At 37.2% G+C, this 14,590-nt stretch overlaps 1 protein-coding gene across 7 annotated transcripts in view; it reads left to right on the forward strand.

Annotated features, from left to right (window-relative positions):
- The window catches only part of LOC109108395 (microtubule cross-linking factor 1-like), a 57,859-nt gene extending 43,508 nt beyond the window's left edge, over positions 1-14,351 (forward strand). For 4 of the 7 annotated variants that reach the window (XM_042712783.1, XM_042712803.1, XM_042712812.1 and 1 more), the window contains 6 exons: positions 3-170; positions 1,953-2,204; positions 3,428-3,718; positions 4,083-4,159; positions 5,522-7,082; positions 11,961-14,351. In XM_042712783.1, coding sequence (XP_042568717.1) covers positions 3-170; positions 1,953-2,204; positions 3,428-3,718; positions 4,083-4,159; positions 5,522-7,082; positions 11,961-12,179 — 2,568 coding nt within the window. In that variant the 3' untranslated portion in view covers positions 12,180-14,351. Of the gene's footprint in view, positions 1-2; positions 171-1,952; positions 2,205-3,427; positions 3,719-4,082; positions 4,160-5,521; positions 7,083-7,750; positions 8,416-9,118; positions 9,180-11,960 lie in introns of those variants that run through there. The other 3 variants (XM_042712822.1, XM_042712833.1, XM_042712793.1) reach the window with 3 other exon arrangements.
- The last annotated feature ends 239 nt before the right edge of the window (positions 14,352-14,590 follow it).

The following is a 14,590-nucleotide window of genomic DNA, read 5'->3' on the forward strand; positions in this document are numbered from 1 at the left end:
AGGCAGGTGACAGTCGGCGTGTGCTGCACGCGCTGCGCTCCCTGCTGGAGGAGTTCAGGGCGGAGCTCCGCGAGGAGGCGCAGCGGCGCTGCCAGCTACAGCAGACATTAGCCAACGAGAGAGCGGCGTGGGAGATACAGCGTGCTGAAATGAGGAGTCACGTCACCAGGGTACAGAAACAAACCTGACATCACAGCAGAATCACCTGTGACAGACAGGACAGCACCTAAAACCAGACTGCTGTCTACATAGGCAGCTACCTTCTCAGACAGCATCCCAACAGACATGAAAACTCATAAGTGACTGAATTGAAACGCTCTACATCACATCAACTCTATTAATGGTCACTCACTCGTTCATGAGTCACATATATAAGCACAAACTAATATATATGTGGAATAGTTACTTTTTAATAAAATGGAATTTTGGATCAATTCTGCATTAAAAAGAATTTATAGAACAATTGTTTAATTCTATAGTTAAAAAGGGTTTTAAAAATATTTTAAACTAAACGATGTACACTACCATTAAAAAGTTTAGGGAAATTAGAAAGAAATTAATACATTTATTCATCAAGGACATTAAAATTGATCAAACATGACAGTTAAAAATGATTTTTATTTCAGATAAATACTGTTCTTTCTTTCTGTTCATCAAAGAATCCTGAAAAATAAAATGTATCACGCAAATATGAAGTTGCACAACTGTTTTCAACATTGATAATAATCAGAAATTATAATTAAGCAGCAAATAACAATATAAAAATAATATCTGAAGATCAAGTAACAATGATGAAAACAAAGAATTAAACACAGGATTCAGCTTTACGCCACAGGAATAAATTACATTTTAAAAGATATTCAAATAGAAAACAAGTATTTTAGATTTTAATAATTTTTAACAATATTACCGTTTTTATTGCATTTTTGATCAAATAAATGCAGCCTTGGTGAGCAGAAGAGACTTCTTTCACAAACATTAAAAATGTCACCGACTCAAACTTTTGAAAGGTAGTGTAAATAGCTTTTTTAAAGCCATTAATCAATTTTATCAATGTCCAAGGTGACTTTAATATGACATTTCAAATATGAAATTGGGTCTCGTCATAAAACAAATTTTCTTTATATCTTAACTAGACATAAATCTAGTTATGCAGCATCTGCGAAGATGTTAAGCATCTGCAGTGCCATGCGTTGCTTTCGGCTTACAGTGACTTGTGCTGTTTTTGTGTCAGTAAGTTAGGGAGCGTCTTTAAATAGCCAGCTATATTTATGCAGTGGTGCAGTTGGGCCATCAAACATAGTCATGGTCTATTAAAAGACAGGAGATGTCAGAGGATCCCTGCTCATTCAGACAGCGAGTAGAAACATCTGGCTAGACATGTGAGGAAGGTGTATCTGGACTCTGCTGCACTACATTTACTGCCTTTCATTTAGGCTATTTGGCAAACTTGCACACTGACTATATATTTACAGCTACGTAGAGTGTGTTTGTATGGCTGCGTTCAGAATTGAACACTCACATACTGCTGATTCCATTCTTTGCGGTATACACTATGTACTGTATACTTTTTGTTAAAAAAATAGCATTTTAACAAATAGCAGTTCACCGCATGCAAAAAAATAATAGAAACAATCATTGGTATTCATTAGAAAGCAATCTGTTTAAATAATCAAGAAGTTTATGTTATAAATCACAGCTGTAATTACCGTTCTTTTGTCACACTGTAAATTGAAGGTCCAGTGTAATGCAATTAATTATGGGATACAGTTTCATGCTTAAGGTTTTAGACTGCACATTTTGCTAATTGCAGCATCTCATTCGGTTGTTCTATGCATATATAAAATCTGTGTTTCATGCATGCTATGCAAAGCTAGAATGAGCAGTATGTTATTCCAAACATCCCTATGGTGGCATTTATTCTTTTTCTTGTCTTGCTGTCATCCCTGCAGCTGCAGGATATGAGAGGAGAGTCTGCAGGCGCAGATGAAGGTGCAGTTGTTTCAGATGTGCTACAGCAGGAGCGGGAGGAACAGAGCCGTCTGCTGGCCGACAGTCACAGCACAGCACTGGACCTGCACTGGAAACTGCAGCATGGAGAAAAGCGCTGGACCCATGAGCGGAATGAACTACTGGAGCGGTTCGAGAAAGAGAGGCAGGAGTGGGACCGCAGCTTACAGGATATGTACCGCAAAATGGAAAAGGTCTGTGGTGTAATTTGTAATTCCTTCTTATTTCACTCATACACATCACTCAGTACATGGTAGACGAGACATGTAAGTGCATTCAGTGCTGGAAAGTATTGGTATTAAGCATAATTAAATATGGCAAAAATCAAGTAACCTTTATTTCTATAGCGTATAATACAATACAGATTGTGTCAAAGCAGCTTCATAGAGATAAACAGGAAAATAGCAGAATCAATCATGGAAACTCATTTGTTCCTTTGTTATTTGAGCAGCATGTTAACATAATTATCAGGATATAATCCACTGCATTCAGCATCTCAGAGCAGCTTAGTTTACAGTAAATGCATAAAACTCTGCTTGTGCTGTGAGTTTAACATGCATTTGGTAATGCAGCATGCAAAGGTTGAGGATTTGAAATGTTTAAAGGTTGAGGGTTTAAACATTTGAAAGTAAAGAAATTAAGACAAAAATATTAGTATTGTAACTTAATGAAATATATATATTTTTTATTTTGTTTATTGTAATTTACAACTAATATATTTCTTTATTTATTTCTAATTATTAGAGTTAAATATAATAATACAATAAGAACTAAAATTATTATTATTATTATTATTATAATATGTGACTCTGGACCACAAAACCAGTCATAAGTGTAAATTTTTCAAAATCGAGATTTGTACATCATATGAAAGCTGAATAAATACTCTTTACATTGATGAAAATCTGGAATCTGAGGGTTCAAAAAAATCAAAAGTTCTTAGCCATGCATATTACTAATCAAAAATTAAGTTTTAATATATTTATGGTAGGAAATTTGCAAAATATAATTTTGACCCATACAATGTATTTTTGGCTATTGCTACAAATATACCTGTGCGACTTAACACTGCTTTTGTGCTCCAGGGTCACATATTACATTTGATTGGGCTCCAGTTACAAAGTCAAAACAAAACACTTATTAATAAAAGATTAAATATTTTATCTATTTACATGCATGTCATGTGACCATTAACCAACATCAGGGAACCATGAACATGAAAATGTGTTGTCGAATTATAGAATTATTAACATATAATCTCAGAAGAGACTGCAAGTTAATGTTTCATGTCTAAGGGGTTCAGCCAGCCAAAAAACCTGCCTTAGAAGATAGTTGCCTATGTGGACATTTGGCAGCAACACAGCTTACTAGGTCTTGAAACAAAGCCAATATCTCCTCTTCTCAATCCCAAATGCAGAAAGATGTTCTTCAGTCAGACGAAGGCACAGCACATGTCTTCTCCCCTCAGGAGAGCCCCTGTAAGGCTCCTAGATCTCCACGCTCCCCCTGCACAGCCACACACACACGTTCCCACTCCGATTCAGAGGCCACACTGGAGGAGAAGGGGGCGCTGGGCAGACCCAGACCCTTAGAGAGCCTGTTCCTGGACGCCCTCTCTCTGGATCCTCTGAGCGAAACCGAGGTGCCTCCTCCATCACGTCTGGACAGCGAAAAACGATTCCCCCACCTGAAGGAAGTAAGAGAGGGAGTAAGACATCAGTACACACTGCATGATGGGGTGCATTTCATATCATGCATTTTTTTATTTTTTTTTTAATGAGATCCACTTATAATGGTTTTGTTTTTTGTTTGTTTGTTTTGCGCCAAAAGTTTTTTTTTTCTTTTTATTTTTTTATCATAGTCATTATCCTCTCTCTGACCCTTATTATTAAACAGGCTGTTTTTGCTGCCGTAAAAGAGTTCTATATGTAAATGACCTCTTTTATGATTGGCTAACATCTTTGCATGTGTAATGAGGAAGAATTATTACATGGCAAAAATGTACTGCATACATGTTTAAAGCAAGTTAACAATTTGTGGCTTTTATGTTTTAACTTTCCTTGTTATTTCAGGCACTGAATGAGATTTCTGAGAGTGTGGATCCTGCCATTTACCCTGAAGAAGAGAAGAGCGGCGGCAGCCTACTCAGGTATGGTTTTTGTTTACAAGTATGTGTGTGTTTATGAGTATGTGTGTGCTAGTCTAAGAAAGTAAAGTGAGTTTTTTCTTCTCTTTGGAACCTAAGACTCCTCTGAAGAATAGCAAAGCTTGACAAAACTTAAAAACAGCTACACAAATGAATCTAATAAAATAATCTTATATTTCAATGCTAAAAGATGTATATTATGATTGAGGTTAATTTGTCATAATTATAAGTAGAGTGGTGTTTGCACATGCCTAGGTGAAAAGTGCCCACCTCAAATTTCTATGATCTTCTGGCTTTTAGATATGGCTCGGATCCCTTCCATTAGTCTGAGCACTTAGTTACAGCCTCACACCTCTTCCCAACAAGACAAATGATTTGAGTTGCCAAAGTTTACTGCTAAAAGGGTTAGGGGTGAGATTTGTCAATGAGTAGTAAAAGTAATGCTGGCCTTATAAAACATTGCTAATTTGCTTATTTTAAACATTACATGAATGTGAAGCCTGAGGCCTTTAGTTGCTGGTGTTGTTATCTGGCGGTGAACTCATGTGAGTCCATGTTATTGACCCTATGTCCATTTATCATTGTCTTTTCAAAGGTCTCAGCATTGTAGATAAGCTTCACTGTCTTTTCCTGACTGTCTCACCTTGTACAGATCAATCCACCTAGCTTTGCCCTTGTTTGAGTGCAGGATAACAGCAGGATATGCCTAGACTGTGCTGTTGTTGTCAATTCTCAGTAGAATTGTGAATGGAAGGGAATAGTTTAATCTTAGTAGGCCAGAGATTAAATGTGCAAGCAACAAAGTAAATATAACTTCATCAGTGCATGTGTATTGTTCTAATAAATATACTTACCCTTTGTGGCTGACACATTAAACCCAGCGTGCTGCCTACCTATAGAGTGCTTTAAAGTATCATCAGCATGCTCCTGATGGAGTTATTCCTATGTTCCTAGGGTTCTATGTTCCTCAGTTACCAGACTTCCATGTTCTTGAGGGTTCTATGTTCCCCAGTTCCTAGCATCCCATATTCCTAAGGTCCTATGTCCCCAGTTCCCAAGCTCCCACATTGATAGGGTTCTATGTTCCATAGTTTCCAGGCTCCCATGTTTTTAGGGTTCGATGTTCCCCAGTTCTTAGCGTCCCTTGTTGCCAGGGTCCTATGCGCCCAGTTCCCAAGGTCCCCTGTTCCCAAGCTCCCATGTTCTTAGGGTCCTATATTCCCCCGTCCCCAGGATCCACTGTTCCCAAGGTCCTGTGTTCCCTAGTTCATAGGGCCCTATGTTCTCAAGGTTAGGAGAGCATGCATTTATCGTTGGTTACAATGTTTAGCAACACCAATGTAACTTTTGTTTTTGCCTCTGCAGGGCAAAGTCAATCTGCTCCATGAGTGACTTCCAACGTTTGATGGACAGCTCCCCCTTCCTGCCAGATAAGAGCAAGCCTGGCGAGCATGGGCGGGATGATGTGACTCCTCCCCTTTCACCAGATGACCTCAAATACATTGAGGAGTTTAATAGTAAGGTTTGGGATCTGCCCACCAGCTCCCTGGCCGCTTGCCCCATTCCTGGCCCGGTAATCCCCTCTCCAGCAATGGAGGCCTGGACAGAGAGGGCAGAATCCCGAAGGGCCGAGTCTTCAGAAGCATTCCAGCCAGCCTCCTGGTACCTGACCACCAGCGCTACCTTAACCACCAACACCATGAGTATCCCTGAGTACTGCCAAAAGCTCCCACTCAGTGCAGCCCAGGGGGGTGAACAGTTTGGAGTGCAGGTCCTCCACAGTCCCATTCGAGGGGAGCGGTCGGCTCCAGGCCCCCCTGAGCAGGAATACATGTTCTCCAAAGTAAAGGCAGAGGAGGTAGTAGGCGGTGCTGAGGAGGTGTTTGGAGGAAGGTGGCCATGTGAGCTAAGGAGTCGTTTGGAGGCAGGACTTAGGCCTGGAGAACGTCCTTCGATTTGTGCTGCTGTCGGGTATACCTCGTCATTAGAGCTGGAGCTGTCACGGAATCTGAGTGATGACATGAAGGAAAAGGCGTTTTCTGCTCGGAATGCCATCCAATCATCTGCATCCGGATCCAGCCCTCCGGAAAGGCAGCTACGGGACATGGCGTGTCAGACGAACGGTTTAACCACACGGGGAACACAGACCACCCAGACTATCAGTGTGGGATTGCAAACAGAGGCTCTTCGCACCCTCACAAGCAGCCCTCACCGCTGTCTGACACCCAAAGGAGGCTCCACACCCATCTCATCTCCTTCACGTAGCCTGAGAAAGATGCAGTACTCTCCAGTCGTACAAGCCAAGTTTGAACGTCCATGCTGTTCGCCGAAATATGGCTCACCTAAGCTCCAACGCAAACCTTCTAATTCTGGCAAAGCAGAACAACCTGTTGGCCAAACCCGTGCTCCCACCCCAGCAACCACTGCTCAGCAGCAAAAAGGGAACAATGAATCCGCTTGGGCCCGTTCCACTACTACCAGAGACAGTCCCGTTCACACCACCATCAATGACGGCCTCTCCAGCCTCTTCAGCATCATCGACCACATGCCAGTCGCTTATGACCCCATGCAGAAATTCAACAAGTCCCCTAGCCGCTCTTGTCCCACTGAAGCAGGGCCGCAAGGGCCAACGGACCCCAAATCTCCCAGTGTTTGTGCTGCACAGGGGCCTTTGAGGAACTCTCGGGGCCGGTCCCCAAGCCCTGTGCAGCTGATCGTAGAGACGCAAGGCGAGAAAACTCCAGATGTGATTAGCATCAGACAGGACCTGTCCGCTCCTCCGGGCTACACGCTAGCTGAGAACGCAGCACGGATCTTGAATAAGAAACTACTGGAGCAGAGCTTCAGAGAAGAAAGGAGGCTTTCCGCTTCATCTGCAGCTGCTCCGGGCAAAACCGGAGACACAGAGAAACCAGGATGTCTTGAGGTAACTGAGAGGTTTTATTTCTTTCTACCTAAAAGAAGAACACTATATGCTCTTTTATAGCTTTGGAGAACTAGTCAACTTGAAAAATTGACCTTACTTACTTAATAGTTGTTCCTGGTCTTATTGTGCATGTGCACATGTTTGTCTTTTTAATAGATCATCAAGATGAAGATTTTGTTATAAATTCTAACTTTTATTCCATACTTTAGTATCTTGGCAAATCTGAGCACAGTTTGAGACATTATTGAGATCTCTTTTCAAACTCTAGAGGAGACATGTATAAGATTATTGGGGTCTTTTTCTAGCAGGAGACCTAAGCAAATGTCTTCATTCAGTCTAATCTCATTGCTGTCTAGTAGACACAAATGAATCACTGAGATTTAATTTGTGATTGTGGGTGCATGCACACTTAGTCAATTTTTTTTTAGTGTAGATTGTATATTACGGTATAAATTTGGCTGCTTGTTAAATGTTTTGGTACTTGACCAATGCAGTTTCAAGGTACAAAATTGTTATAATAAATAAAGTGTCAAAAAATCTCATTCCCAGCTGCCAAACGCTGCCTGAGCGCAGGCCTTATACATCTGAGCTGCCTGCTACAGCACGCTGCTTTGTTGCAATGCTAACAGTAGGATAATCACATGCTGCTTGTTTTTTTTATTTTGCAGTGGAAATAGCTTGCATAATTACTTTGGATGCAAGATGTTCTAATTCACCATAATAAAGTAGTATCCAGTGTTTGATGCCTGCCAACCTCTATCCATTTGGAAGATTAATCCCTCACATGAAAGCACGAGACATTTGTTAACAGACAAATCAGCATTTACTGCAGGAGCGCCATCACACAATCCCATGATGCTATGTTAATGGTAAAAGACACATTTAGAAAGATTTTAACATCATTAAAGGCAGATGGTTCTTCGTGAGCAATGTATGTATCTGGGATTTGTGTTTTGAACGTGATGGATATTACAAGGCATCAATGCATATGACAGTATGACAGAAGAAAGGGATGAATTCACTAAACAGTTGTGCCAGTTTAGCCCACTGTGTTTTAATCTGAATATCAAGGTTTTAGGAAAACTATGAACATATTCTGAGTATACACAAGTAAAATCATATGTATCATAGAGTGCATGTATCAGTATGTATCAAGGTATGAGGACGAATCTCACAAAAACATGTCCTGGTCACACTAATAAAGCTATATCTTCCATACCTTTTTAGAACTATTAATATATCTTTGCATTAAGAAAATTGTGGCATTCAGACATATTTATTTATTTATGCAATAATGATTAAATTACATTACATTGCATTGCACTATAGTAAGGATAACTGGGTAAAATTTTAAACCAGAATACAATTGTATTATATTATAATTATTATATTACAAAATATATATTATATTTTTTATTTATTTTGGAGGAGAAATATGGCTTGGACAGGTTTTGAAACCAAGCTTCTATAATGTAAATCTCACAAAAACATGTCCAGGTCACATTTCACCCCAAAATAATTATAATAACTATATTTTCCATAAGTGTATAAGTGTACGTAAGTGTATTTATAACTATTAATATATCTTTGCATTAAGAAATTTGTGGCACTGAGACAGACATAAATACATATTTTTATGCATTACAATGATTATATTATATTATATTATATTATATTATATTATATTATATTATATTATATTATATTATATTATATTATATTATATTAAATAATATTATATTATATTATATTATATTATATTATATATTGTAATGATCATTTGGCAAAAAATAAAGGGCAAAATACAATTTGATTATATTATAAATATTTTGGGGGAAATTATGACCTGTACAGGTCTTGAGATTCACCAAACTTCTATATTGTGCTACAATGTTTCAATTTAAAGGAGAGTGAGCTGCTTTTACAGGTTTTACCATAGATGTCCTGCGACCCGGCCAGACTTGCCAGACCTCCGCTGTAGTGGTTGCGTAATTTTGACCAGTGTGTTTATTCCTGTTTTTCTGGGTTGTCTCCAGAACCACACTGTCTTACTAACTGCACCCTGGGGACTGTAACGCAGCTTGTGCTCGCCGTGCAGTAAGTTCCACCGATCTTACTTGACCTTTGACCTCACAGTGACCTCACTTGTGTTCCGTCGGACTGATTTTAATGGATTTCTCTCACCGCATGCCACACAGTTTGTTGTGGTCACACTTTTTTTGTCCTCATGAAGGCGTGAGCATGCCCATCGTCTGATATTAATAATGTCACCAATAAACAGTCATCCAAAAAGCTAGCTAGTTTTTATTGGACCAAAATCATCCCAAACATTGATTCACATGGGGTGGGATTTCATGTGGCAAAACACAAGAAGCTTTGGCTGATATTTCGTGCCTCAAATTTATTTAACTATTTTAAAGATAAATAGCACAAGCAAACTATTCAAGTGCAACATTTCCCAAACAGACATTTTAAAACATAAAACTATAAAAAATAGTGTTTAAAATGAAAACAAAAAGTATTTGGACACTTTTTAAAGTGACTTAAAGTGACTCCAAAAATGAAAACTGTCATCATTAACTTTTTTTTCTGCTGAACAAAAAAGAAGATATTTTGAAGATTGTTGATGGAAGCCATTGACTTACATTGCATTTTTTCATACTATGGAAGCCAATGGTTTTGGTTACCAACATTCTTCGAAACATCTTCTTTTGTGTTTAACAGAAGAAAGAAAATCATACAGGTTTGGAAGAACCTGAGGATGAGTAAATGACTGAATTTTCATTTTTGGGTGAACTGTCCCTTTAAGTGTTCAAACACCTTTGTAGTCACTGTATATTAAACTCACAAGTGGCTTTTTGGATGGTGTAACCATTTTGACTATTAATATATAATCACTTTTTTATATTTCATAGGTCTTTTGGCTGCTACGTGTTTGTAATTGTATTATTATTATTGTCCATTTTAAAGGGTCTTAACCTCACCAGCCCTACTGATGGAAACTACAGTGTGTACTGTAATATTTGCTGTCTGGTGTTAACGGGATGTGAACGCCGCTCAACATTACTGCATGCTAGCAGTGATAGTGGTGTGTTGGGGTCGTTTGGAGTTCATTGGCTGGTGTTTGTGTTGGCTGTGCCTTTGCTACAGCGTTTAACATCTGCTGCTAATGCTGGGTCTCATTTCTTAACATCTAACAGCAACTTTTCACTCATTCAAAGCTTGCAATTATAGTGTGTTTCAGGTCAATTGTTATAGATTTGTGATGCATTTCATACAGTGATATTTTACTATTATATTATATATCATATATAATAAGTATATTATATATTTATTAATATTTTGATATTATAGTATTTATTTATATTATTTTAATATATTTTCTGTCATTTTGTTGTGATTTTGTCATTTATATTAGTTGTTTTTCAATATTTTTTTTTTAGCTTTAATTTCTTTTTATTTCGGTTGTAGAGTTTTCAGTACTTAGACAGAAGTTGCCAAGAAAACATTTCTAATTTTCTAATTTCTAAGGAATTTGTATTTATTTATTTATTTTTAAGTTTGAAGTTGTCATCTGATATTTATATTTTATTTTATTTCAGCTTATTTCAATTAATGATTAACAAGATGAAAAATCATTAGTTTAAGTTAATTATAGCAACACATTGTTGATTATGATGTCACTGGAGTGCAGAAACGATCAGGATTTTTTTTTTATTTATTTATTTTTTGCCTCAGTTGAACTGCAGGACTCCATTTAAATTCACTTTGTATCAGCTTCAAAGTCTCGCTCCAAAACCGAACGGAGATTCAAGATGTAGTAAATCCCTGTTTCTGAATTATTCAAACAACAGAAAATATCCACCTCTCATTCATTTTTTATTTTTGCTTTATCGCTCATGAGAATTGTTTCAGATGAATCTGGCTGAAACCACGGGTTTCCTCAAAAGTTAAAGTCAAAACTGAGTGTTATTCTTTATATTTGCTACAGAAATGGATGTTTATCCATTTTAGTTAAAAGTTTAAACTGTTAAAGCACTAATGCTTGCAGACCAGTGTTATTTTAGTATTATGTATAAACGATTATATTTATTAATATTTTAAATTTTAAATTAACTTTTTTTTTAAATTTTGATTTTTCATTTTAATTTTAGTTTTAGTAGTTTTGTTGTGGTCTTTTACCATTTTTTATTAATTTTAGTTTTTGTTATTTCTATTTAGCTTGAATTTATTTTTATTTCAATTTTAGTCATTTTAGTACTTAAACTTTTTTTTTTCTTCAGTTAGTTGCCAAGGCAAGGCACAAAAATTTCTAATTTAAGTTTCTAATTTTCATTTACTTTTTTTAAATTTTATTTTAGCTTAATTTCAGTGAACAAAAATGGTTTTAATAGTTGTAGTTTTTAATTTGTATTTAGCTTTAATATAATCTTTGTTTCAGTTTTATTAATTTAAGTACTTCAACTTATTTTATTTCAGTTAGTTGCCAAGGCAACAGTTCTAATTTAAATTTCTAATTTTCATTTAATATTTGTCTTTTATTTCATTTCAGCTTTATTTCAAATAATGAGAGCATTTCTAATAGTTTTTGTTTTTTATTCAGCTTTGATTTATTTTTATTTCAGTTTTTTCATTTTTAGTAGTCATTGTAATTTTTGTACTTCAACCTAAATTTGTTGAAGTTACTTGCCAAGGCAGCATTTCTATATTAAGTTTTTTTAATCTAATATTTTATTTCTGCTTTATTTCAGTTAACGAAAACTGACAATTCAGCTAACAATAACACCACTGTTGCAGACTTACCACCGACTAACAAATAAACTTAGAAAAAAGCTTTTAAGAAGTTTAAAAGCTTATGCTTTATGCTCCTTGACGCAGGACTTGCCTCGTTCTCCAGTGGCTCCACCTCTGGACTCCTGTTTCCTGCGTCCGGCTCGTCCTGCCAACCGCCGTCCTCCTTCCCGCTGGGCCGCCCACTCGCCCTCATCCTCGCCCAACTACAAAGACCAAACGGAGAGGTTCCGCTTCCCCTCACCTGTCAGACCAGTTCAGACCATCCCGGAGATAGAGGAGCCCGGTCAAGAGGTTTTCCCTTAACCAGCCTAGACTACATCCTTCTGTACTTTCTGTCACCTTAAGTTCTGTCAGCAACCTGTTTATCACAACCTCAAGTATGACTATAAATCGAGATGTAGAATATGAATTTAAAGTGTAACTTCTGAAATGCCCCGAAAAAGATAAGTGTGGTGATAAAACAGAATTATATTTATGCTTTCACTCTCCTCAACCATCTCCCATTCCTGACCACACGTACGCACACCGTCGGAGCGACGGAACCATCGAGAACCTTTCTAAAAAACATTTAACTGCCCTGCCACTAGAGGGCAGCGTTCTGTGAGCACCAGCTGAACTGATCCAATAGGAAACAGTTCCAGAAATTCCGTTTCGGAATTATCAAGGACCTGGAATGTACTGACACGAAACACCGCAAAGTGTTCCATCAGAGGTGCCTACACACGCGTGACCTCGCGACGGTCCCGTACTTGTGTGTGTCCGTGTACATGTATGCAATACATACCACTCGATATGTGTTGGTCATGTAGCCGAAAACTTCTTTTCAGATGTTCTGAAAAATATAAATGGATAGTAATAACATTTGTTGGATCAGCATAAACTTTTACATGTGTTGATTTTTGTTTATTTTGGAGGGGTGAATATCATTTGTTAAATTATGTTCTGTGTATTTACTTTATAAAAAGAAGAAATTCTTAATTTCTGCATACATCCCATTTCGTTGAAAACCTTTGATGCTTGAATTAAAAAGACTCAGTTGTATTTGTAAAGAGAATTAGATAAAGACTAAAGGAGAAAACACACACACACACACATTCTAGTTCGACAGGGATGAATGATACATGATGTCAATCATAATGTATTTTAAAAGCCAATGTAAAACTGAATGTTCGACTCTGTACATGATGACAGGAGAGTATATTGACACTGATTATCATTATGCACATTTCCTGAAGGAATATATGCAGGATTCCAATTGGAAGTTAACGTTGTAATTTGAAACCAGTTGTAAAAGAGTTTATTAACTGTAACAACATGTAAATCTGCTCTGGCTGAAACATGCTGCAAAAACGAATAAAAATAAAACCAAAACTCAACGTTTCCCTCAGATCCAAGATTTAAATTCATGAATATTTAGTAAGCCATCCATTGAGGCAGTCTGTGATTGGTTGTTTGTTGCTTAGCAACTCATTGTTACATTCTAACACTGGATTGTTTCATACTGTAGAAGTTTCGAAGCAAATTATGTGAGCTACATCCGACAATGTGAAAAAGTGATGCAAAGCTATTTTCAAAATTAGAAGTTTGCAAAGTTGCTCAAACCAGGGATAAAATGAACCCTAAATGAATAGTTCGCCCGAAAATGAAAATTTGCTTTTTGTTTCTCCATCAGAACAGATTTGGAGAAATTTAGCATTCCGTCACTTGCTCACAAGTGGATGCTCTGCAGTGAATTGGTGCCGTCAGAATGAGAGTCCATGTGAACTGATGGACTGGAGTGGTGTGGATTACTTGTGGATTATTGTGATGTTTTTATCAGCTGTTTGGACTCTCATTCACTGCAGAGGAACCGTTGCTAAGAAAGCGTTGTATTGCTAAATTTCACCAAATCTGTTTCCATGAAGAAACAAACTCATCTACATCTTGGATGGCCTGAGGGTGAGTAAACTTTCAGCAAATTTGCATTTTCGGGTGAACTGTTTCTTTTGGATTGGATAGGATAGTGTCTAATAGTTTAGAATTGGTTCCAAATTATGAGATCTATTCCACTAGGAATCCAGTGCAAGTTTCTTCTGGATGTCTTGACTAGGGTTTGGACAGCAGTTGTGCAGATATCATATTTGATATGCATGCCTTTAAACACTAGCACTTTAGTGCATGTACTCAGACGCTGTTGTACCTTGTAATAAAGCTCTTGATGTAAGCCCACACACACACACACACACACACTGCCGTTCACCGTGTGTGGCGGCTCGTGTCATTTTCTTTGCCATTGAATTTGCATTGACACAATTGAGAACACTTTTTAAACCCATTATTGTACCTATAAACTGGTCTTTGTTTAGATGTTATTATGAATTCAGATCTTTCTTTGGAGGAAAAAGAAAAAATTATGAATGTTTTAAATGAAGTCACTGTCAGATGTCTAATGAGTGTTAAATTGGTAATAAATTGAATGTGTATTTACAAGAAAAAGCTGTTCATGTTTTTTTGTTGTTGTTTTTTAGAAATGAATACTTTAATTCAACAAGGATGCATTAAATAGTTTAAATAGTGCATTAAATAAATTGACAGTGAAGACATTTATAATGTTACAAAAGATTTCAAAAATGCTGTTCTTTTGAACTTTCTATTCATCAAATAATTCTGGGGAAAAAGGTCTCCACAGAAATATGAAGCAGCACAACTGTTTTCAACATTGATAATAATCAGAA

This window comes from Cyprinus carpio, chromosome A2 (genome assembly GCF_018340385.1).
Source record: "Cyprinus carpio isolate SPL01 chromosome A2, ASM1834038v1, whole genome shotgun sequence".
NCBI classification, from domain to species: Eukaryota; Metazoa; Chordata; class Actinopteri; order Cypriniformes; family Cyprinidae; genus Cyprinus; species Cyprinus carpio.